The sequence below is a fragment of the Opisthocomus hoazin genome, chromosome 10 (genome assembly GCF_030867145.1).
Source record: "Opisthocomus hoazin isolate bOpiHoa1 chromosome 10, bOpiHoa1.hap1, whole genome shotgun sequence".
In the NCBI taxonomy this organism is placed as follows: Eukaryota; Metazoa; Chordata; class Aves; order Opisthocomiformes; family Opisthocomidae; genus Opisthocomus; species Opisthocomus hoazin.
In genome coordinates this window covers 15729235-15754252 of record NC_134423.1, presented here as the reverse complement: position 1 = coordinate 15754252, position 25018 = coordinate 15729235, and the positions used below count along the sequence as shown (strand labels likewise).

General features: G+C 43.3%; 3 protein-coding genes across 10 annotated transcripts in view; all 3 read right to left on the bottom strand.

The window, feature by feature from the left end:
* Nucleotides 1-436: 436 nt before the first annotated feature.
* MAPDA (N6-Methyl-AMP deaminase) lies at nt 437-12079 on the bottom strand. Its single transcript, XM_075431675.1, has 10 exons — nt 11974-12079; nt 10168-10298; nt 9575-9635; nt 8710-8797; nt 5974-6055; nt 5092-5218; nt 4333-4413; nt 3439-3577; nt 2841-2941; nt 437-1358 (listed from the first exon to the last, which is right to left on the bottom strand). The coding sequence occupies exons 1-10, from the start codon at nt 12025-12027 to the stop codon at nt 1167-1169; spliced, it is 1056 nt and encodes a 351-aa protein (XP_075287790.1). The 5' UTR covers nt 12028-12079; the 3' UTR covers nt 437-1166.
* A 779-nt stretch (nt 12080-12858) lies between these two features.
* TM2D3 (TM2 domain containing 3) lies at nt 12859-17931 on the bottom strand. 2 transcript variants are annotated; one of them, XM_075432140.1, is made up of 6 exons: nt 17684-17931; nt 16821-16916; nt 15849-16006; nt 15119-15293; nt 14486-14561; nt 12859-13216 (listed from the first exon to the last, which is right to left on the bottom strand). In XM_075432140.1, the coding sequence occupies exons 1-6, from the start codon at nt 17769-17771 to the stop codon at nt 13051-13053; spliced, it is 759 nt and encodes a 252-aa protein (XP_075288255.1). In that variant the 5' UTR covers nt 17772-17931; the 3' UTR covers nt 12859-13050. The 2 variants fall into 2 exon arrangements, with proteins under 2 accessions (XP_075288255.1, XP_075288254.1); XM_075432139.1 differs by having other exon boundaries at nt 16821-16919; nt 17684-17929.
* A 958-nt stretch (nt 17932-18889) lies between these two features.
* TARS3 (threonyl-tRNA synthetase 3) overlaps nt 18890-25018 on the bottom strand; it is a 64448-nt gene continuing 58319 nt past the window's right edge. For 6 of the 7 annotated variants that reach the window (XM_075431511.1, XM_075431510.1, XM_075431509.1 and 3 more), the window contains 8 exons: nt 24657-24819; nt 23641-23778; nt 23114-23191; nt 22914-23014; nt 21642-21746; nt 20754-20826; nt 19914-20028; nt 18890-19789 (listed from right to left, as the gene is read on the bottom strand). In XM_075431511.1, coding sequence (XP_075287626.1) covers nt 19641-19789; nt 19914-20028; nt 20754-20826; nt 21642-21746; nt 22914-23014; nt 23114-23191; nt 23641-23778; nt 24657-24819 — 922 coding nt within the window. In that variant the 3' untranslated portion in view covers nt 18890-19640. The remainder of the gene's footprint in view (nt 19790-19913; nt 20029-20753; nt 20827-21641; nt 21747-22913; nt 23015-23113; nt 23192-23640; nt 23779-24656; nt 24820-25018) is intronic. The other variant, XR_012765136.1, reaches the window with a different exon arrangement.

The window sequence follows — 25018 nt, the reverse complement described above, 5'->3', positions numbered from 1 at the left end:
CAGAAGCCAGTAACAGCTTTTCTATCATTGCACTTATATTCAGTATTCCTTACAGAGCCCAGAATGTTTGCTTGTTTAATTAATCGTTGTAGAAACATCCTAGGTATGAAATACCTTCTCTCTGGATACTTCCTACACAGACTAGTAGCATCTAGTATTAGACACTGTTGCCCGTGCATGTTCACATATATTTTGATATCTCAGTATCAAAACACACGTGCAGAGAGACAGGCGGAGCACACGCTGTCACTGCCTGAGCCCTGGAGCACAGTCTGCTGTCAGCATAGAAGCGGTGCCGCTCCCAGACAGCAAGCCCGTGCCAGGGACTCGCGCTCACCAAATCCCACAGCAGGTTACGTGTGCTTCTCCTCTGCAGATCTCAAGCATAAGCATACACACACGCACGCTCATGTGAAGCAGTGGCTTTGAAAACATGGAGGTTGAAGGTATTTTTATTGCTTTTTTAACAAGAAACAAACAGCAATTCTAAAAAGCATTTTAAGGATCAGACCACTTCCCCCACGTAGCTTACAGTTTGCTATGCTAAGGCATTCAAGATTCTTAACTTTGTCTGAACACTACCAGTGCTGAGTGCATCAACGGGCACCCCCACGTCTGCTACAGGATCCACAGCACGCTTCAGTCACCCATGTACACCAGTAAAAACAGACGCAGTATTTAATTCCTTTGCGACAAAGATTTCATTCTCCCTGAGTTCTGTCTTCACATTCAATCAATTGCTCAAAACTTCTGTTTAAAAACAATACAAACCCCAAATGTACACACCACACATACAAACTGCTTGGCATAACGTTGCCAACAGAGACATTTTAAACCCTAACAGCTGTGCCTTTATTTTGCTCTGACTCTCCATCGTTGGTAGTACAATGACATGTGTCAACCAAGTACTTTTTAAACATGTCCTATCAACGACTTGACGACACATTTGGAATTTTAGTCACTGGCTGAGAGCCCTTGCCAGCTACGAAAGAACGTTTACTTCTGTCCCCACTATGAAAGGATCCATTCCTGTCATCTTCATTTTGCACAGGCACAGTTTCTGGGCTGGACTTACACACCTGAAGTCTGAAAAAAGCCAGGGACTTCAGTAACAAACGCTTATTGACTAAGGTAACACACTCAAGCTGTTTAGAACAACAGTTTGATTAACCAAACAGAGTTGGCTTCAGTTTACACCACTGTTCCCTCAGCTTTGATTTTACCACACTTGAAGCAAAGATGTAGTTGATGGATTCGTAGGAAAGATCCCACATCTGTGACCGAGTCAGATTAAATGTTTTTGCAACCAGCTCGTATTCTTGCGATAGATCTGTGGCAAAGACGCCTTTATCATCAGTCTGGAGTTAAATTGAAAGAAGAGGGAAAAAAAAAAGTTTAAATTAGTTCCTCTACAACAAAAAGGGTTTTTTCCACCTATTACGAACTAGTTATATCCTGCTGTTTCACATTTTAGTCCATGGTTCTTTCACCTGTTGGTAAAGTATTTCATACTTTATCTGCCCTATTTTCACTCAAAATTAATACATTACTCAAACATATATGAAAACATCTTATAGAAAATAGGATTTCCTGTTTTCCTATTGAAAGGTGGGGTGGCTATCAAGTGAAGCAGACACTCAGGCTATGTCAGCATGGGCAGGTCTCCTTATTCCTCTTTTCCCCATCCTCTGAGCTGGGAAGCAGAGCATTCTGTGCACTCCTGCATCTTCAGGGAAGAAACCGTCTCAGCCTCTGCACTTTGTCTCAGCTGGAACAATTGCTTGATACTGACTCAAGTACCAGCCTAGCACCAAAAACGTGTGATCGAAAGGCACCTAAAGATTATTCATCATCTCAAAGGAGCGAGTTAGTATTATTTAAGGGTTAATGAGACTGCCCATTTGCAACTCAGAGTCCTTGTGTCCCCACAGACAAGAATGCTAACTACACCCTGTGAACCTTATTACACTGTAGTATCTCCTCCTTCTACTACCCTTGTTTTTATAGGCCTTTATGGGTAAACTGCTTTCTTACATGACTTCATTGGTTACCTATGTCACCGAAAATCCGGGAATAAAACCTCATAACACCAATGTAGCGTTAAAAGGCAGGCATTCTTTATTGCAGTGCTGGAGGCACGGAGGATAATTCCACGATTTTCGGTGACACCTACACTTTTCACAATTGAAAATCTCAGAAAAAAATCTCTAATCATGAATTATTTTTCACCTAACATAACAGAGCTCAAACTCAAAAATAAATACTTTATTCAATAAAGGAGTGAGACTTATTTGAATAATAAGCACAATGCTCTAACATGAGCTAACACACACTTGGACAATGCTACAAATTATAGGGGTTAAACCAACAGGATGATAGTAAAATCCTGCCAATGCCAGCAAAAGTACTTGGCACTTCAGCGTTCAACGACCTTTATTACCTGTCAAAAGAACTCAAAAGCTCTCATCCAACACCGTAAATACCCGGGTAAGCACAAGCTTACACGCAGGCATTGGACCAATATGTTTAAGAGAAATCTGTCAGTACGCAAACAGTGAAAAAGTTCATTGCATGCATAGCTGATCATCTTACCTATACCCCCCCCAAAAAAAAGGTCTTGCTTTACAATAAAACCAATAGAAGTACTATAAAAATTCCCACTTGTATTACAAGCGTTTCTCAAACAGAACGTTATGATTTCCTATAAGCAGATGATTTGCTGCAAGGTCAGAAATTGTTAGTAAGCCAGCTCTGATCCATAAAAGGAGATATACTTCTCCAGCTTCACACTAGTTTAGCTCTTTACCTAAATACATGGTTAAAATAAAAAAAAAACTTACACAAAGTACTGCAGGGTGGCCCATGTTGTACCAGTATGCAAAATGGTGCTTGTCACAGGAGGGCACTGTCTGAGTTTTGATGTTTGAGGTCATGCAAAGTTCTAAGGAAAAAAAAGAAGAAACAAGGATATTTATCAAAACAAAATACACGTTGTTGACACATTAATTGACTTATTGTTGTTCCTGAATGAAAATTAGTATCAGCTATTGTTGTTTCCTTGCTTTTCTGTGCTTCAAATATTTGGTAATATCTTCTGAGGAAAGTTTGGTAATCGATTCCTCCTTCGCTACTGGCTGGGTATAAAATTTAGGGAGCTTGCATACCAGATATAGAAACACCACACAGCCTTGCACAGTAACTAGAAGTTATGATTTAGTTTTGTTTTCATCTGAGATATCAGTTGTCGTCTGCCGCCACAAATATGTCAAAGCCACAAAAGTGTTACCAGTGCACCTTTACAGGCAATTCTCTCATACACTGCCACGTCCTTCCGCGTCACCTCTGGGCAAAGACAAACCAGAGGTACTAGATCAGCAGTACGTGTGACGTTCTGAAATCTGGAGATGACCAAGGCATTTTCTGAACGTTTTTCCTTACCAATAGGTATGTGATTCTGTCGAACAAGTGGCACTAACTCTTCTGAACCTGCTGTTGCAGAGTTGAGAAACGTTCCATGTCCAATTCTGTCAGGAGGCAGGCCCAGGAGAATTTTGGTCTCCTCTTCTTGATTTGGAATCTAGAGAGGATATATTTTACGTTCTGTCAAGGCAGCATGAAACAGCACATAAAATAATTACAACAGACTTCAAGTTCTATTTTCACAGTGTATCTTATGCAAAAGAAAGTCTCAGTGAGACTAAATACCTATATTACTACCCTGTAAAGAAAGAAGTAGCACATGAAAGTGACTGTCAACTTGTAATTATAAACTGAGCAAGCCACATTCCTGAACTGGTATGTGAAAACAGACAAAGGCAATTTGCAGTGCTGAAGTACTTCCAGCTGGAGGCCGCAGATCACCTTCCTATGCTTCAGTTTCAAAACCACCCTGTCAAGAGGACCCTTAATGCCTGTTTTACACAGACTCATCAGAGCAAACTTCAGCCACCACTTCAGCAGACTGCATGCAGAAGCCCAACACTTTCAACTGACACAAGCAGAGCTAACAGAACTACTCATGAAACCATGCAAATTTTACTGTACATGAATTCTGATAAATTACCAAGAAAAAAACAGAGGATCTCTTGGAATATTACTAATTTTCAAATTCACACCTATCCCCCCAATAGATATGGTACAGTAAGAAATAATTTGAAGTTCTGATGCAGAACAGATTGCTGAAGATTCCTCCCTTCTCTCTTGTCAAAACACTCCAAACAGTTACTACTTTGTCCTGAGAAGTTCAAAACACACAGAAGTTAATTTTACTTTCATAAAGGTTCTTATAAAATGGGCATTACAGAGAAGGACCAAAATGAAGAAAACTTTTACCTCTGAAAGATGCAGTGCCAGCTTCAGACCTGCTTTTTTTGCTTCTGAGAGCGGTTCCAAAAAGTCTTGGCCATGTCCTGCCTTGAAGACAGAAACACATCACCTTCTACAACCTGTTTTACAGAACTCCTGCTATTGCAATAATTAAGAAGTCTAACAATATCAAAATACTTAATTCAAACAGAGTTACACTGAATTATTTCTCTTTTCCCATTACATCAGTTTTGAATGCAGCAAGTCATACAATGTTCTGCTGTAAGGGCACATTTAGACAAACTGATCAACAGGTCAGACGATGCCCAACTTTGACAAGCCAACTGATTCTGATATCCCTTCTACAGCTATCACCCACAGCCATTTCACTTCAGCTTGACAGCTGTCCTCAAACATTTCTGCTTTCTTAATACGCAATAAGCATTTGATGCATCTAAACAAAATTTAAACTGGGGTCAATTTGCAGTGCTATTTAACTTGCCTCAACCCAGTCAATTTAGTAACGGACACTTCTCAAGCAAAACGCTACTTTTCAGTGGCTCCTTTTTCAGTGTCATATATGAACTATTGATTCTTTATGTTAGAGTATCGGTCCCTTACAGCAACAGGGACTAACCTGGTATCAAGATTCTGAGCAATCCATTCAAACTAGCAACAAACATCACACAAAAACTTGTAATTACAAAGGACAATTAGAACCACTTGCTGTTACACAACATTATATATTTATCTTCAAGAACAGATCAAAATAAAACAAAAACTTACCGTGGGATCACCACTGAGGTCAAGTCCTACTACAACCCCATCCGTGGAAAGAAGGAACTCTTCAGCAAGTTTAACAGTCTGCTTTGCAACTACTGGGCCACCTCCTCTATTTATTGCTATTAACAATCTAGGACAGAAAGGTATGTATTAAGTTAAAAACAAGCTGTAATATCAGGAGAACAACAAATCTGATACCAACAAAAATGGAGTTTCACATCCTACACAGTTGAGTATAAAAAGTATTTGTATAGGCACCTGTTCAAGGAACGCAGGTACCAAAGCGCAGAGGGACACCAATCAGACAAACGCGCTCGCCTGCGAAAAGCGATAGCCATGGTGAGAGGGCGGGCAGGGAACCATGCCCTGCTCGTCCGCTGCCTGCACTATCAGGCTGGCAACCTCTCTGAGGTACACACATGAAGAATGGGAATTCTTCAGCTTCCACAAATAAATCTAACAAGGGCTGCTCTACTCGGAGTGTAAGAGCCAGGCAAGCAGACTGCCGCCACGCAACCACTGACACTGTGTGAAAGGTTTCTGCTGGTGAGGACCACGGCTCCTTTACAGCAGGTTGCTGGCACAGCTTGTCAAGAAAAATCTTTGCAATGAGTCTAGGCAGTGAAAAGGGAGTCTTTAATGTGATTTCCATCAAAAACACTGCTTTTCCTGAAAATGTTGCAGAGAGTGGAGCTGCAAAGCTTAATCCAGTTTCATTCTCTATCAGTAAAAAGGAAGATAAAAATTCAAGTTTGCATGTGAATTATCTGTTTCCATTCCATGTAATCTAGTTTAAGCACAATGTTATTTCCTCTCTGCAAACCATGACCAAGCATCAGACTACACAAAACCGTGAAACAGAGATACTCCATGTGCTTTATTTACCTTACATCTATATCCAAGCCTTCTTCTTTACACTGCTTTATACCCTCAAGTACAGTTTCAACATACATCCTTTTGGTCATACCTACAAACACATGGACACATTTGGAATAAACATACTGGAATTAATTTTATTATGTTGCAGACCCAGCTCTCTAGCCTCCTAAGTTTCATTCTGTACCTTTGATTTTAGTCCATAGTCTTATCATCTACATAGTTCTAATTCTGTTTATAAATATAGCATTACTTTGAAGCATACATTTGAATTAAGCCTCCTCCTAAGCATCTGAAAGAAAATAACTTAGTGTGAACTGGAGAGTAGCAACAGGACTTCACTTATGTGTTTCTATTAAACCACATCTAAAAGAAAATAAAAAATGAAGTTACAAGAAGAAAATACATCAGCTATTAAAAATATTAGCAGACTCAGGTATCTGTCATACTAAAGCGAATAACCGAAATTCTTGGGTAGTAGCATTATAACCAACATACTTTTATCCTCAAAAATCTAACAGTAAGGTGACATGCTTTTAATAGTTAAATCTTTGCTTCAATATTGAAATTATATTTTTTATTGATCCAATTATATTTGACTTCAAGGATCACCTCCTCCAAGCTCAGGAGCGATGCATCCTGACCAAGAGGAAGTCGGGCAGAAACGCCAGGAGGCCTACATGGATGAACAAGGAGCTCCTGGCCAAACTCAAGCAGAAGAAGGAGGCCTACAGAGGATGGAAACAAGGACAGGTAGCATGGGAGGAATACAGAGAAATCGTCCGAGTAGCCAGGGAGCAAGTTAGGAAAGCTAAAGCCCTGACAGAATTAAATCTGGCCAGGGATGACAAAGGGAACAAAAAAGCCTTCTATAGGTATGTCAGTGACAGAAAGAAGACTAGGGAAAATGTGGGCCCTCTCTGGAAGGAAGCTGGAGAACTGGATACCCAGCATATGGAGCAGGCTGAGGTCCTCAACAACTTTTTTGCCTCAGTCTTCGACAGCAAGTGCTCTAGCCACACTGCCCAAGTTGCAGAAGGCAAAGGCGGGGACTGGGAGAATGAAGAACTGCCCACTGTAGGAGAAGACCAGGTTCGAGACTGCGTAAGGAACCTGAAGGTGCACAAGTCCATGGGGCCTGATGTGATGCACCCGTGGGTCCTGAGGGAACTGGTGGACGAAGTTGCCAAACCACTCTCCATCATATTTGAGAGGTCATGGTGGTCTGCGGAGGTCCCCACCGACTGGAGAAGGGGCAACATCACCCCCATTTTTAAAAAGCAAAAAAGGAAGACCTGGGGAATTACAGGCCACTCAGCCTCACCTCTGTGCCTGGCAAGGTGATGAAGCAGATCCTCCTGGAAACCATGCTAAGGCACATGGATAACAAGGAGGTGACTGGGGACAGCCAACACGGCTTCACCAAGGGCACAATGTGCCTGACCAACTTGGTATCCTTCTATGACGGGGTTACAGCATTGGTGGACAAAGGGCGGGCAACTGACATCATCTACCTGGACTTGTGCAAGGCATTTGACGCTGTCCTGCATGATGTCCTTGTCTCTAAATTGGAAGGACATGGATTTGACAGGTGGACCACTCGTTGGGTAAGGAACTGGCTCGATGGACGCACTCAAAGAGTTACAGTCAACGGCTCGATGACCAGGTGGAGACCAGTGATGAGTGATGTGCCTCAGGGGTCGGTACTGGGGCCGGTGAGGTTTACTATCTTTGTTGGTGACATGGACAGTGGGACTGAGTGCACCCTCAGCAAGTTTCCCGACGACACCAAGCTGTGTGGTGCGGTTGACACGCTGGAGGGAAGGGATGCCATTCAAAGGGACCTTGACAGGCTGGAGAGCTGGGCCTGCGTGAACCGCATGAAGTTCAACAAGGCCAAGTGCAAGGTCCTGCACATGGGTCAGGGCAACCCCAAACAACAAGTACAGGCTGGGCGGAGAGTGGCTCAAGAGCAGCCCTGAGGAACAGGACTTGGGGGTACTGGTGGATGAGAAGCTCAACATGAGCCGGCAATGTACACTTGCAGCCCAGAAAGCCAACCGTATCCTGGGCTGCATCAAGAGAATCGTGGCCAGCAGGTCGAGGGAGGGTATTCTGCCCCTTTAACCCGGCTCTCGTGAGACCCCACCTGGAGTACTGCGTCCAGCTCTGGAGCCCCCAACATAAGAAGGACATGGGTGTGTTGGAGTGGGTCCAGAGGAGGGCCACGAAGATGATCAGAGGGCTGGAACACCTCTCCTGCGAGGACAGGCTAAGAGACTTGGGGCTGTTCATCCTGGAGAAGAGAAGGCTCCAGGGTGACCTTATAGCAGCCTTCCAGTACTTGAAGGGAACCTACAGGAAGGATGGAGAGGGACTTTTCACAAGGGTGTGTAGTGATAGAACAAGGGGGAATGGCTGTAAACTAAAAGAGGGCAGATTTAGATTAGATATTAGGAAGAAGTTCTTCACCATGAGGGTGGTGAAACACTGGCACAGGTTGCCCAGAGAAGCTGTGGCTGCCCTCTCCCTGGAAGTGTTCAAGGCCAGGTTGGATGGAGCTCTGAGCAACCTGGTCTAGTGGAAGATGTCCCTGCTCATGGCAGGGCGGTCGGAACCAGATGATCTTTAAGGTCCCTTCCAACACCATTCTAAGATTCTATGACTTTACCTGTTATTAACATAGCCTTACCTAAATTCTATCGCATATCAGACTTGCAAATTAAAAACCAAAACAGACTGTACCTGTGGACTTTTCTTCTCTAGGAGTGCTCCTCAATTCCAGATACTTGACACCATCATCAGCAAATTCTTTAATAACATCTTTCGTTATCTGATTAAGAAACAGTGTATTCAACATCGTGAAAGTAATGCTTATAAATGGTTATTTTTTCCTTTACAACTAAAAGACCCAGGTATCTTCTGGCATAAAACTCTCGCAAAATTTTCAGGCCCTTATGAGCCCTCTCCATCTCTGGAAATGCTACTCCCCAGAGGGTACCTTCAGTTCCCTCAGTGACACAGAAGAGGCTTGGGACAAATGACAACTCCCTTGTCTGAACATGAATACCTCTCAACTGCTGCAATCACAACCCCTTCACAGCTCCTGTACCTCCCTGTAAGTGCACCAGGCTGCCTAAAAGCCCTTTTACAGGAGGAAAGCAGAGACCACAATGCCACTTTCTGCCCCCTATCTTGATCACACAACCGTTCTCCTTGGCAGTTTTGTCATCTTCAAGGTGAACAAAGGGCAAGTCTAGTTACGTGGTTTTGGTACGTAATGAACCAAAGAAGAAACGGGAGGCTACGGTAAAGCAAAGCTTTGGTAACAACAAACAGACACTACATTTTTAAGACATTATCAGTCCAAGCATCTGCATGATCATAATGACAACCCTATCAGAACCTTATTGCTTTCACAGAAATTAAATGTAAAAGTTATGTAAATTCCTGTGTTTCTAAATAAATGTGTTTTACAGTAATAATTCTGACCCCCTTAATTGAGGGGACCATTGTTGATATCATTACTAGAAACCCAGTGCTGTTAATCCAACTAATTTTGACTGTATGTATTGCTTGCTTGTTTTAAGCAAACTTTTAATTAACTTACCAGTAAAATATCTTCAGTCCTAGTGGTAATCTGATAGATGATCTGAAACATCTGAAAACATCTAAAAGAAAAAGTTAAAAAAAAAAAATCAATTGGGCAAATGCTGAACAGTAAAATGAGTATTCAAAAAAAAAATCTGCACTTTGGAAACACGTACTCACTATGCTCAATTAACCAGCTTGTAGCTTAAAATACAAAGACTATCTGAATGCTGATTCCTGATTTTAGATGCTAACAATACATTTGTGACATAAATTGTTGTTATTATTACCACAAAGCTTTTTGAAGCACAAAGGAAAAATGAACCTTGCAAAAAGGAACGTATATGAGTCAATTTTCTCTGAAGAGCATATGCTACAAGTGAAAATTTTCAATCCTTTAAAAAAGCAATTAATCAATATCAGATTTCCATTTAGTTTGCAAACATCTAAAAAGTTATTCTGTAGATACAAGTAGCAAAATATCTAACAGATTGTACTGTAAGTAAAACTTGAAAATGTATTTTCTGCAGTACTTGTATAAGGCCATACATTTCTCTGAAGTCAATTAAAAGACACTCGATAAATGTTCATCACACACACGTGTGCACTCACTCATCTAAGGTTCTTTTCTTTCCTTTGTCAATCATAGTCATCCCATTTTGGATCTGAAGGTACGGCTTCTGGGCCATAAGTTTCTTCATAGTGGCAGAACTGATGCAGCCATTCAAATGAGCATGAAGTTCCTAGAGGAAAGAGGAAAAAAAAAAAAAAATCCCACGGATTTGTGCCCGGTGAAAACGATGGCTTCTACATCTTGTTTGTGTTACTGTTCTTGTATCCTACATTATTGCTTCACTTTGAGTTTGAAAATAAAGTTATCTCTGTGTTTGGCTAATAACTGTTTCGAGGTGCTTCTGCACGCGCGGGTTCTGCTGGGAGCATCCCGTCTGTGCTGTCCCACTGCCGGGCTGCTGTCAGCACCCACCTCGGCAGGAGCATGGCTGGCATGGGGCAGGGAGCTCCCCACCTCCCTGATGGAGCGGTGCAATTCAGGGTGAGCAGGAAGCAAAGAGCTCCCTCGGCATTAAGAAAAGTGTAATAAGCATTAAAGAAGTCTTTCCCCATCCACTGCAAGTTAAACGCATGTGTGCATTGCTCGAAAACAGCAACATCTGTGTACACACTCACCTTCCTTTTTTTCATACTTTGAAGTTTTAGCTCACACCAGAAATCCAGCAAGACGCTACCTCTACCCATTAACAGTAACTGGAGTGACTGCCCGCCTTTGTCCAAGACTGCTTTCTGCCTGACATCCTCCTGACCATCCACCTTTGGGGGCCACCCCTACGATCCTCAGCTCCACTCCTCACACCGCCTTTGCTCCTTCTTGTGATCGCTGGGCTCCTGACAAGCGGAGCCGGTCTCCAGTGCCCTCCCAACTCATTCAAAACATACCTGCAACGCATCTGTGTCGTCGCCCACCCCCCTCCCGCCCGGAATGCATCCCTTCTCTCTGGGGGAGAAGTACTTCTTCAAGCCTTTGATGGGAAAATATGTTGAAATTGTAACTCCTTCAAGATTTAATTTTAATTTTGTGAAGTATTGTATTTCAGATTCCTATTTTAAAGTATTAAGTTCACAGGCAGAGGAAAAAGGGTCAGCTTATCTTGAACTGTGAAGGTGCACAATGCCAGCTAAACTCCAGGCGCTCCGGCTGCTTGCCCCTTCTGAGGATCAAAGCAGGTATATGCTAGTAACTGCTGCCTCAAGTTCTTCACTCTTACAAGTGACAGACCTCACAGAGCTCAGTTACACGTCAAACACAAACCCCAGGAAACATCCTACTGACAAGGAGCGTGAGCGTACGAGGACGGTGTGGTTTGACGTGGCTTGGGTTGTGCACCTGCGTGTTTGCTGTGGGAGCTCTCTGATGGGGTAGGTGCCGTTTGCCAGGCAGCACGGCCAGAACGGTGACACCGGTAAAACCGCAGTAACACGGACCGAGCGACGACACGGACACGCACACGGACCGAGTCATGGCACGGACACGGACCGAGCGATGGCACGGACACGCAAACGCAGCGAGCGACAGCGCGGACAGGCTACAAGGCAGGCACACCCCCGGGGACGTGAGGAAAAAACCGCCGTTATCGGGCAGCCCTGCTGGGCTGGCCTCGGGGCAAAACAGGACGAATAAATAAACGGCGGGCCCTGCCCAGCCGGTTCAGCGGGCAGAAGACAGCCGCCACGAACCGCAAACGAGCTGCCCGGGCAACGCCGGCCGCGTCCGGCGGCGGGGAAAGGGGCCTCAGGAGCAGCGCGCGGCTGGCAGGGACCCTGAGGGAGCAGCAGCCGTGTGTCTGTCTGTCTGTCTGTCTGTCCGCCTGCCAGCCCCTCGGACCCGCCCGCTGCGCTCACCACTTTGGGCAGCTGCCGGTAGAAGCTCCGCTCCCGCTCCCGCTCCGCCGCCATGACGGCGCCCGTGCCGGCGGAGGGCGGGCCGCGGCAGGGGTCACGGCAGCCCCGCCCCCGGCCCGCCTTCGCTCCGGGCGGGACCCACCGCTGCCGCGGGCACCGCACGCCGTGAGGGCCCCCAGCCCCCGCGTCAGCCCCGCGACGGGGCTCCGGGCCCGCCCGCAGAGGCCCCAGCCCCGCGGAAGCGGGAGGGCCCGGGGCGGGGCCGGCAGCCGCGCTGGGCCCGAGGAGCTGCGCGGGCTCCCCCGGCGCCGCGGCTCGCTGCCTGCCCCTGCCGGGACGCCGGCAGCGGGCACAGGCGCGGACCGCAGCGCCGGCCCTCTCCCGCATGACCTCGGCGGGCTCCCAGCACGAGACGCAGCTCCCACCCACCTGCCGGTCCGACCGGCCAGAACACGGACGGTCGGAGCCAGCCTCGCCCCTGTTGCAGTTACCTCAGCCCTAGCTTTTAGTGTTACTGGAAAGCCCCGCAATTTTAAGTCAGCACGTCGCTACACAAATGTTCGCTCTTGCTACACCCCAACACAGGGATGAACGTAATTAACAGCATAACACGTGGTGATCCACACGCTGCGACAGTAACTCGGGCAAACAAATTTTCCTCCCACAAATACAAAAATAAAAAGATTACTGACATCTTTAGGGAAGTTAGCTTTAAATTCAAGCATACAGATATGAAGTAAACAACTCAATATTGAAGCTCGTTTGCATCTATTTCGGTCCTTCACAGATCACCCAAGTTCCAGCACAGTGCAGAATTTGGTTAGCTCTTCAACTTTTTTCACAGAAAAACAGCATGTCCAGAGAAGGAAGAGAATTAATTCCAACTTACTCAGCGAACCACTCCTTTATTTTACCTTAGTTAAAGGCAAACTAAGTACAGATACTGTACATTAAAATGTATGCACATAGAAAGAACGGTTGTCCTTCATTCTACCTTAATGGCTCAAATCTCTACATTCTTTTATTCGGAGCCCTGTCCAAGCAATTACTCCTCTCCAAAACACGCTGCACCCACATTTAAATATAGAGAGAACCATCTGCAGGTCCCACATAGCCAACACCTATGAGGAGCACATCAATTAGTGTCCATATTCCGAGTCCACCAAAGCTGAAGAGTTTTCCCAGACCTTCCCGCCACTGGCCCAAATAGAAACGATCCGCACCAAATCCACCAAGGGTGATGCTGCAAGAATAAAAACATGATTCATTATTATTAGATGAACTCAGTTGGGGTACCCATACGCACTTCTTTCTGACATACCTACAAGCTGATAATAGTTTTGCTCTACATCATTCAAGAAACTATACATTTCTTGTAGGAAAAGAGCTGACTGGGTTATTAAATGAGAAAGCTTTTGATTAAATAGTGCTATTTCTTAACTAATTAGTACTGTCCAGAGACTGGACAGTTTTTCATTTGTGACAAGCAATAAAACCAAAACCCCTCAACTTTATAAGTATCTCTGCTTTTCTCAGCTAGCAGAAGCTAAAAACCCCCAACAAGCACGGTACAGAAACAGACCCAAACACTAATTTCGGCCCGGTGCAGCAGCCACGCAACAGCGAGTCTCCCCAGCTGGTTAGTGGCAGAAAGAACAACTCTCACTATGGAGAAAAGTGTGTTAGATCACTTTCTTCATCAGTCTCTACTGTCCCTTCGGCTCCAGAAACAGAGCCTCACTACCTCATTTATCTTATTAACCACCTGTGAAATACTAAAATTTAATGGAAAAGGTCTTATCACCAACAGAACTTCAGTTACTTTCAAATTGCTATTGCACTGCTCTAACGGCTTAATATTCCAAAAATAATCTACATAGTTTCTTTCAATAGTGCTACACTGGTCTCTTCCCTAACAATCTAGAATGCAAGAAACTTCATCTCAAGGCATTTCCAGCTGTTACAGCTGGCAAGGAAGCCACAACAAATGTATCCCAACGACAGCCAGCTCAGTGACACCCATTGATGTCAGCAACAGCTGCGCTCATTTCAGGTGCCAAAAACTAATTTGGACAGTTTCCAGCCCTGTTTCAAATATATAAAAAACCAGGAAAAAAAAAAAAATTTGCAGATCTTTTGAGCATTTGTACCCCATCTGACACACCACACAGACTAAAAGCAAGCATGACCCCTCTACTCGGAAGATGGATCGCTTTGTGAAGCCTAAGAATCACTGGCATTTACTCTGAAGAAAATAGGTTTGATGCAGAAATAGTGTAAATGTTTTCTCTCAAGCTCTGTTTACTGAAGACAGCAGGTATCGTTGCGTATGAAACCTTCAGGCATCCTATGCCTCCCAATTCTAAGCCAGACTGTATGAAATAGTGGTTACTCAGTACACCGTTAAACACCAAGCAGAAAGCCACAGGAACTGAAGACTTTATGGACAATTAATCTGTTTCTAAGAATATTATCTATTTTAGCTTGACATTATCCGTTAGTTCTTGTGTACCTTAGCGCCAAGGCAGTAGACCATTTATAACCTCCAGTCCAGTTGCAATAGAGCATCTTAGGAAAGACACGATTACCTAAACATCAGAAAACATTCAAACCTTGATGTAGTAAACAAACACCATGTAACGAGTAAGGAAATGACAAAGCAAGAAGATACCACATTTCTCTGACAGTAAGTCTAAAAGGCTGGGCACTAACTGAAACAAACACTGCCAACACAAAAGCTCGTATATATTTCACAGTCCTCTGCTCCATCAACCTGTCCACCTCAGAAACCAGGCAAGGGCACTGAACAAGCTGGGGGAAACCAGCATGACGTTTTTTAATTACCCTACTGAGACATTTGATAGTGATTCTGTTAGTGGTGTCCAAATTAGTTTGTCTCATAGAAGCTGACAAAAATAAACCAGAACTATTGTCTCTCATGGGAAGGTATACAACAGTATTAAAAGCCAATGTTTACAGTCACTATTACGCTTGACACTATTATGACACTATTATGCTTAAAAACTAAAGAAATTCAATGTACAGGCTGCTACTGCAATAAACAATCATTGTGTTTACTCATTACAAAAAATGTTAAATTCTTTAGAGAAAAAGCTTCTTTGCAGAATCTGTTTTAGCCCCTTACCTAGACAGTGAATGTGATCCCGTACTGTACAAGTGGCATTGTATCGTTGTCGCGGGCAAGAAACCGTCATGCAGTTTGTAGAATTGGTACATACATAATCAGTTGTCGCAAGCTGCCAGCAAAACTGGCATGTCATGTTAATTGTAAAGTTCTCCTGCTCGTGGTGATTCTGATCCTGTAAAACGACAGCATTATCACATCACTAGAAATAAAAACCTCACAGTGTGCAGTATCAAATTACATTTCATGGGTAGACATTTGGGGCAAAATAACAACTACTCTCTTTGCTACCTCTGTGTAATCCAGTAAAACAGAAAAATCGGCATTAGAAAACCGGCAGAGTTATTCCAGCACAGTTTAACTTCACTACTTCCTCCAATCGCAGGCTGCTGCCAAGAGGACTCGCTCAGTCTCACCTGTAAGACCAGCTTGTACCTCGGCAGACACCTAGCCTCCCCGCTCTCCAAACGGTTACATTTTGATCGGCCAACCAAGTGACTGAACTCCACTGCATGGCAGCGTGACAAGCAGACCCAACACAAGAAAGGCAAATGGGAGAAGGGCAGGTCTGCCTCTTCAGCAAGGGCCCACAGCGGAATGACTGAACGTACCACCCATCAGCAAACCTGCCCACGTAAGAACCTGGAGATCAATGTTTCTATTTTATTACAAGATGTCACAGTTTAACTACATGACTTAAATTTGGGTTTAAAAGTAACAGATTACTTACAACACAATGAACGTGTGGCTTGACTTTGCAATCAAAAGTGGCTGGCTTCCCATATATACAGGAATAGTTTGTGTTACACGTCATACAGTCTGGTGGCAATCTACTGCAAAACCCGTTGCTAGGACATTTAGTCACATAAGGTGGAATTTCTGTACTTTCTGAAAGGTTAAATATGTGAATAAAATTAAGCAAACGAGTAAAAAAAGGCATACAAAGTATATACAGACACGTTGTCCTTTATGCATCTATATGCACACACAGGCACTGACGCTGTACAAAGGGCTTTCCTCGGAGTGCAGCGACCAGCACGACACGGCTATGCTGCGGGAACCCCTGCGCTCGCCAACCGCACTCATACAGCACAGCATGGCACCCAGCAAGCACCTCGCCCATGTCCTGCACAGATCAGCACAGCGCTGGGACGGAGCTCGGCACGGATTAATGCCCCCCGCTGCCACCAGCATTTCTCAGTGCAAGTAATCGGCTTAGGTAGAGAAGCAGGTTGACCCACATAACCTACTTCTAGTTCAGGTCTAATTAAGTTTACAGCTAGCTCAGCCATTTGCAGTTTGTGTGTGTTCAGAATCACCTCTTAAATTACTAGCAGGATGCACCCCTTAGTAAGCCATAAAAACTGTATTTGTGTTGTACAGGGAGCAGTAACAAGCTCTTGCAGAGTGCTGGAGTCTTTCAAGAACGTCCACTGTCCTGAGAGGGTGTAAAATACGTGAACCACAATGGCAGCTTAACCGGGGCCTTCTAGCTGTAAGATGGGCCAATTTTCCAACAAAATAATCCAAACTAACTGTTAAGGTCATTGGAGAGTAATCTATGGTGTGCTGTACTATAATGTCTTTCACCACTGTGAAAGCACGCCCAGGTTCAAGACGCCATTCAAGAGCTTTGCTATTAAACTCCAGGCACGGAGGAACAAGGCCCACTGAAGAAAAACAGCACAATGTAATATTGTACCTGTGGCTTTAAAGTAAGGAGCGTTTGTACTCGTTGAAGTCAGACTTTTTGCAAACGTGGACTGTGTCTGTGAATGCTTTGTGGTCATCAAAGATCCTGCTACAAGGAAAGAAAAACAGAGAAGTGATATTTCTAGAACAAAATTTACCTTCCGAAACAGTTTGATTTCAGCACACTGGTATGAAATTACAACCGGCAAGCGTAACGAGAACTAAAAAAATACAAAAATCTGTTTTCGTGTTCTATAAACAGCAGAACTATTAAGCATTAAATCAAGCATTAGAACGGAATCGATCCTCTTAGACAAGGAACCACGCTTACTGCGGCTCAGCGTTGCTTTCGACTGCCAAGGAGGACACCGCGGAGCACTGCTCCCGCACCACGCCGCTCCGCTCCCGCACCGCACTGCTCCCGCACCACGCCGCTCCGCTCCCGCACCGTACCGCTCCCGCACCACACCGCCGAAGGGAACGGGCAGCTGCCCCTCCTCCGACGGGCCGCGGCACGGCTGTGCGCGCCCCCGCGCTCACCACCGCCTCCGCGCCGAGCCGCCAGCTCCCAGCGCTCGGGGCCGCGCAGCGCCGTGCCCGCGCCCCCCCCCCCGCTGGAGTGGGCCGTGCCCCCCGCGCAGAGAAGGGGCAGAGCGTCTCCGGCGAACCGAGGCCACGGTCACCTCCGCAGCAAGGCCGCGCGGAAGCCGGGCCCGCCGGAGGCGCGCTCAGCCCCCACCCGCGGGCGAGGCGCGCCCGGCCCGCCCCAGGCGGCCGCGGGCAGCTGGCAGCTCCCTCCGGCCCCCCCCCCCCCGCCACCCGCCCCGTCTCGGCCTCGGGCAGCCCGGGCGGAGCGGCGGCGCCCACGCTCACCGCGGCCGGAGAGAACGTAGAGCTGGGACAGGAAGAGCGCGGCGCCGCAGAGCCTCCGCAGGGCGCGCAGTCCCGTCAGCGCCGCCATTTTGCCTGCAGCTGCCCGCCAGCTGCGCCGGCCCGGCTAGGGCGGGGCGAGGCGCCGCCCCTCCGCTGCCCGAAGGACGGACAGACGGACGGACGGACGGTTGGGCGGGGCGCCTTCAGTCGGGCCGTTCCTGCCGCTCGCCCGGGAGCGTGCGCTGGCCCCGAGGCCGCGGCGCGCAGGCCGAGGTTCCGCTGCCCTCAGCGCAGCCCCGGGCTGGCACTGGGCACCGCCCCGCCTACCCCCCCGGCCCCCGCCGGGCCCGTGGCTTCCCGCCCTCCGGCCGGGCCAGACTCGCCTTCTCCCGTCCTGCTCCCTCTCGAAAATTTTAATTGATTTGTATCCTGCAGTGACCTCTCGCAGTGCCGCAGGTCATCTGAAAACGTGAAATGGCGACAGCGCAGACAGATCTATGCTAAAAAGTTGGCTTTGGATATGCAAAGCCTGGGAATTCACTGCAGCAAAACCCAAGTTTTAATTCTGCAGCCTTGACTATATCGCAGGTGTATCATAGAGGCTATAGTCCATAAAAATACATTTTAATATATAAAATATATTATGAATTATATAAAAATCACCCTCCACACCACGTTAGTTCTGTAGAGTGGAACAGGAAGCTTTCCCAGCGTTTGTTCCTTTAATTTTTCGTTGGTTCCCCCCACCTTTTAAAAGCAGTGGATAATCAGCAAAAACGGATACACAAAACCAAACCAAACACAAAACCAGGCCTCTTCGAACACAAATGGCAGACGGAAAACACTAGCCTTGTATTTGTATAACATTTATGCACTAAATAGTATTTTCTACTTCAGCAATATTTAAATCACAACAACTACAGTTGTATAGTTCAGGCAATTGCGTAACATTAAATGTTGTCTAAGCCTTGTAACTAATAAATAGCATATAAAAGTGAAAAAAAAATCATGGTAACAATTCATCTCAAAAAAAATCTGCTTCAATTGCCTGCAACAGTAACTTTAAAATAATTTATAAGCATAAGTCATTATATACAGCCATTTTAAATTCCAGTGTTGCTGTGTTTTAAAATGAAAGTTGTCATCTGCACCTTTTCAGCATTTTCAGTATCCCAAGCAAATACAGCAATAAATTACACACAGAAGCATTTTTCATATGTTTATTTGTTTTAGAAAAAAGCCAAATCAACAGCAAACCCAGTAAAAAAATAAAACACGCTCCACACAGATACGGTGAGCAATGCAACCTCATTCTTGGCAACCACCTTTCCAGCAACCAATCATCACACCAACTCAAGTCAGTGCCTTGTTTCACTGAGACTTCCACCAAAGGCACCAATGCAGTTGCAGCCTGTGAACAGAAGTTCAAAGCGAATCAAGCTGTACCCCCCCACAAAACAAAAAACCAAACAAAAAACACCCACAAAAAACAAAACACATAATCTGGAGTTAGAAAAAAATGAAACCCACACACTCCTGCTGCACCTACCAGCTGCCAAGCTTTGGATTCCAGGTCACATCAGTTATGCAACTGCTGGGTGACTGAGGTGGCTCAGCAAGCGCAGCAGCAGCCAGCATGCTTCCCAGCCTCCTGTTCCTTGACTTCACGCAGCCCTGATTTATTTCCACAGCAAAACCAACACATGTTAGCAGAGGTGCAGGACTTTTTAAATAAGCGTTCCATGATTCGCGCAGATTGGAATCCCATGGGATTGTCAAAGGAGTTGGCAGTTACACGTTCCTTCTCATGCTATTCCTGAAGCACCAACATTGCTACATTTGCTTATTCTGTGTATTCATTAACTGAAAATTCTCTCAGATGAGCATTACTGCTGTACAGGAGGAAAGAAGCATCATTTCATGGGGCAGCTAGTAATTTTTTTTACTAACAGCAACATCAGAATTCTTCCTCTGCATTTGGAATATGTGAACTCATAAATTTCTTGAGTTTTTCAATAGCAGAAGATACTGAAATCTCTCCATGAACTTTGTTGTCCCTCGTTCGCACATTGACAGTATTATTCGCTTTCTCCTTTTCTCCAACCACTGCAAGACATATCACAAACAAAATTAGACCGACTACCTACATTACAAAATCAGAGTCTAGACAACTCTATACCCAAACATTAAGACTTAAATGATATTCAGAAACATAAGATGCTGCAATTACCTAAGATAAAGTTATACTGGGCCAGCTGTGCATTTCTAATTTTCTTGTTTAATGTGCAACTTTGATCCAGATCCACATCTGACATAAATCCTGCTTCAAAAAATTCACTGCAAACCTGAAAAAAAAATCCCCAAAAAGCTCTCACTTAGTATTACAGTATATATTCTACAACATAAATTTGTACATGCTGTAACCCCTGATCTCTTCCGATAATTAATTCCTGTATGTGCATAATTTTGCTCTTGTGAATTGCTGTAAGGAAGTCAATGAAGTTATCTGAAGAAAACTGCACATACACTTCAGGGCTTAGCAGGACTCCAGCTGGAAGACAATACAAGGTAACATCCGTTATTCATTCAAATATTTGTTGATCTCCTCAGACAGCTACGCTGCAGAATGTCAAAAATGTTTCCTCAGTCTGAGAAAGGAGAAAGAGGAGAAGGAACAAAGGCACTTATGCTTGCATTAAAAGAAAAGCAGGAGAGAGGGGTAAAACCAGCCATGGCCATAATGTAGTCAAGAGTAAACATGTTGGGAAATGGAAGAAACCGGCTCTGCCCCTACTTTAAGCAGATAATTCCATAAAATTATAAACATTAGTTAGTATATAAGGTTTGTCATCCAGAATGTTTTTTCCTATAATAATTCCTGAAGTATGTACTTAATAACAGAACCCAAAACACTTAGAAGTTAAATATCCCTTTCTCAGGCTTATAAAAGTTTGAGATTGTATGGAAAAAAATTTACCTCCCCCCCAGCATTCATTCTTTGTTCTTAGACAAGTACTTAAGGAGCTATTAAAATCGCTTGCTGCTATAAAAAGGAAGGCCCCACTCTCACCTGCCGGGCATACTCTTCAGAAGGAGGTCCCACAGGCACAACCATGACCTGCCGCGGAGACAGCCAGAACGGCCTGGCAAGCAGGACAAGAAAAATACTAAATAAATGTGCATTTTACGTTTGCATTCATATCCATAGTCATGCTCCCCAATAATAATTTCTTTATATGAATATTTATGTTCGCTACAGATGTTGAACAATGCTATCTTCCTCTCGTCAAGTTCACGTAAAATAGCAAATAGACTGATGCCAGTAAAATGACATACGCGCAGCTTTGACTTTCTGTTCACTTCCTAGCTGACTTCACAATTTTAAACAGATTTTTTTTCTTTTATAATTTCCACTTCTGCCTAAAACTTTATAGTGAAAGGTGGACAATCAGGCAGATAGGTGGCTGAAAGTAGGAATTAACTCTTCCTTAATACTTTAAATGAATACATTAATGAAGAAATATCTCCAGAGCTTATTTAAAATGAAACAATACACCTTACAAGTTAAAAAAATACTTCACCTATTAGGACTAATGCATGTCTGTGTAAATAATTGCTTTACATATGTCTAACATCTTCCCAGTACAAATGCATGATTTTTAAGAAAAAATGAACAAGAACAATGCAGCACATACACATGCAATTACAATTCTTATTTCTGCTTTATTGTATAATTCTTCCTGCAATCTCATGAAATTTAATTTTTAATAATGAAGTATTAATAGAAGGATAGCATACAACTCAGACCATAAAATTAGACTTTTCCTGTAATCTTACCTACTAATTTTGAGAAAATTTCTAGGGACATTATTTTGCATTGTAATACAGTGGACATTAGGGAGGGTCTGTATTTTCTACATCATTAAACATTTCTTGGAACTGCATTTGTGCCACATACCATTTTCCTCCATAATTTTCTGCTAGAATAGCTATCATTCTCTCCACAGATCCCAAAATAGCTCTGTGAATAATCACTGGCCTTTTCTTATCATCGCCATCCTTACTGAAAAAGAGTAAGTAAAGTTTTAAAATAAAAGTTCTTAGCTCACACACAGATAATCCTTCTAATATCTTTGATTCTACTTCTCATGGAAAGACAAAATTTAGTTATTTATACTTACACATAATCTACTGGTTTTAATTAAAAACCCCATACTTTCTTCAAGTTAGCTGGGCTTTTAAAGGAATTCTGAATAATCATAGTGACTTAAAATAATCACGCCTGTAGCTACTGGCATAGGCACAAACTCCTAAGTTTGAAAAGACACTCGACGGACTCAGCTCCATTTCTGTGCATTTCACTATTTTACGTTCTTCTTCACTCTTTCTTTTCTGCTATGTCTGGCTTTTATTTTGTTGCAAAGGACCGTAGCTGTCCTTACTGTTCTTTTCATTACTTAAATTACAATCCTGTGATTAAAAAAAAAAGCCAGCTGCTGTTGACAACAATGTTATTACTTGCTAAAGAGCTGTGACATCTACTGTAGAACATGCAGCAAGACCAAAATATAACAACGGTTCTTATTCTGTCTTCCCCATCCAATTCTTTATAATATGCAAAACCAAACACAGCAAGAAAAACAACCCAGAAAACGTGTGTTCAGGTCAACATGGTACTAAGATTAATTCACTTGGCAGATAAATATCTCTCTTCCTAGCTGGAAGCCAAAGTGTGATTTTAAATAAAAACTATTTGCATTTGGTTTATGTTCATCACAGTTCACTAATTTTACCTGAAGTACTTATTACAAACATACTAGCTCCCTAAGCCATGTTTGAATTTGTATGCAGTGTCTTCAAAGGGGACACAGTGACCAGCCTAAAGTTAGACCTGACTCTACTGAGTTTTCTTTAGCGTTATATGCAAGCAGTTGTCTTCAGAACTGGCAGACCAGGCAGATCATGCAGTTTTCCTGCAACCAACAGCATTTACAATTGAAGTGAGCTATCATAACACTGAGGAAATATCTTCCAAGTTCGTGACTCAGTCCTCTACTCACCAGGGTGCTTCCCCTCCTAACCACTGATATACAGGCTAATCATTTGTTAAGTGAGCAACAGGAGCATTAATACATCTCAGTTTAATAGGAATTATAGATAATGAAAGTAACCTTTTTTTTTTAATTATTATTTCATTTAAAAGAGGAAGACATTTAGCTTGGACACTCACCCGACATAAGTAAGATTAAATCGAATTGGTAGTTGGAAGTCAAGTTGGACAGTAGCACACTGATGGTACCTGCCAATAGCATCTTTGATTTTAATATCAATCTGTGAAGCAAAGTAACACAGTTACAAAATACAGTTTGCCTGCATTGTTTCCATATTCTTGTACATCCCAAAGTTGTATTAAAATGCTGATTCACTAACCTTAGGACCATAAAATGCTCCATCTCCTGGATTCAAATGCCATTGCTCTCCAAAGTTATTCAAGCTGTTTTGAAGTTGCTAATCATAAAAATGAGAGAATAATTAAAAAAGGTATAGCAAGGCCTTTCACTACTGTAAGTCAAAGCATTTGCCTCTGAAATACAAAGGGAGTCAACAGGCAGAACGACTCCTATCATTCTAGCATTTAGTAATTTCTGATAAATAATCTTGAAATAAGAGTAGTTTCTTGTACAAATGTGATTAATCTAAAAAAAAGATTAATAAAACTCAAATCAGTTCAAGATAAGGGGCTAAATAAGAATCAGAAATAAGAATCAGAAATTTCTCGTTTCATACAGAAACTTCACTCTTATTGTGATGCTTTTCAAAAAGCATTTCTACTAAGGATAATATTTAGCATCTGATTTAAGCAATTTCACTGTTCAACATGAAATAACTTAAACACCCACCTCTGCAAATACAAATATTAAGGGTTTTGTTTGTTTGCTTGCTTTTAAATGAATTACCTTTTCTGCATGATCCCAGATCTCTACCTCTCCTAGGTAATTTTCTGGTCTTGTAGAAAGATGTAGTTGAAAGGTAAAACCAAAGACAGCATACACTGACTTCAAGAAATCAAGACAGCCCTTAATTTCTTCTTCAATCTTAAATATAAACAAAATATGTTAAAATTTACTTACATAAAAATGTAATTAGATTTACCAAATTCCTCATAATCAGAATATGAGTCCATTAAATAAAAAAAATTTAAAATCACATGAAAATTATGTGTTTGTAGAAACAAACCCAAATCTAGGTAACGGGTGAAGAGGGAACTGAGGTGTCGTGGCTTCAAAGCATGGCAAGAGAAGTAATGTTCTTGTTAAGCCTCGACTGCTGGAGCCAAACTGCATGAGTCAGACTTGACAAGAGTGCATCACTTTATTCGCATACCTCCATTACAATCTATACATACTGACAAAATATTTATTCAGCATTAATATGGAAAACAAGATGTAGACAATAGCTTTTTTCTTTGCAGGGGGAGATGAGAGAGACAAAAAATTTTACCTTTTGGTATTCAGTTGCCCAATGTATCTTTCTAAATGGAAAAATCCTGTACAGAAGATCTTATTATGTAATTCAGGATCAATAACATCTCTCAAATATCATCATTTTCTTCTTCCAATACAAGCATTTTTTATTTCAAAGAGAAAAATAAGTAATGCAAATTATGGCACTGCTATTTGGGAAACTTGCAACAGAGAAACTAAGCTGAACAGGCTATTGACTTAAGCAATATTGTGGAAGGTTAAGAAATATGGAATACCAGAGGACCAAGAAGGAAGCACCTAAACGTAACAAAAAACCCCATCAAAAGCAGCATTATGCTACAAAGGAACACAACAGAAGAAGTTAGAGTTGAAATAGTTCCAGAATTTTTTCTTAATGTTGGTTTGCACTGGGAGGGGGGGAAGGGGTTCTTTCTGTGGTTGACCGGAGGCAGGAGGTTGTTGTTGGGTTTGGGTTTTTTTTTTTTTACCTGTTCTATTGTGCAAAAAATGTGAGCATCATCTTGCTGGAAGCGCCTTACACGAGTCAAACCACTTAAAGTCCCAGAGAGTTCATTTCGGTGAAGAACTCCAAAATCTGCAAGTCTAAGAGGCATTTCTCTCCAGGACCGTGGACGATGGGCAAACATCAAGCTAGAAGTAACAGGAAAGAACCTTCCTTTTATCCTTCTTGTACAACATTTATGGCAATACGGAAACTAAAACAAGCTTAGTATGGACAGTAATCACACTTTTAAGTATTTGTTCATTCAGATTGTCTGTGTCCTAAACGGTAGGCAAAGAAAAAAAGTGCAGCACTCAGAACATACTGCTTAAAGACCAGCTAGAAAAA

Bases quoted from the DNA above. Each gene is read 5' to 3' on its own strand.
- TM2D3 (XM_075432139.1), bottom strand. From the start codon at position 17,771: ATGGCGGCGCTGACGGGACTGCGCGCCCTGCGGAGGCTCTGCGGCGCC. The intron at 16,920-17,683 runs GTGAGCGTGGGC...CTTTCCTTGTAG, and splicing joins CTACGTTCTCTCCGGCCGCG to CAGGATCTTTGATGACCACA. The intron at 14,562-15,118 runs GTAAGGGGCTAA...TCTGATGTTTAG, and splicing joins GGATCACATTCACTGTCTAG to GTAATCGTGTCTTTCCTAAG.
- MAPDA (XM_075431675.1), bottom strand. From the start codon at position 12,027: ATGGCGGCGGAGCGGGAGCGGGAGCGGAGCTTCTACCGGCAGCTGCCC. The intron at 4,414-5,091 runs GTAAGTTTTTGT...TCTGTCTTCAAG, and splicing joins ACCTCAGTGGTGATCCCACG to GCAGGACATGGCCAAGACTT. The intron at 2,942-3,438 runs GTAAGGAAAAAC...TTTTTTCCTTAG, and splicing joins ACAGAATCACATACCTATTG to AACTTTGCATGACCTCAAAC.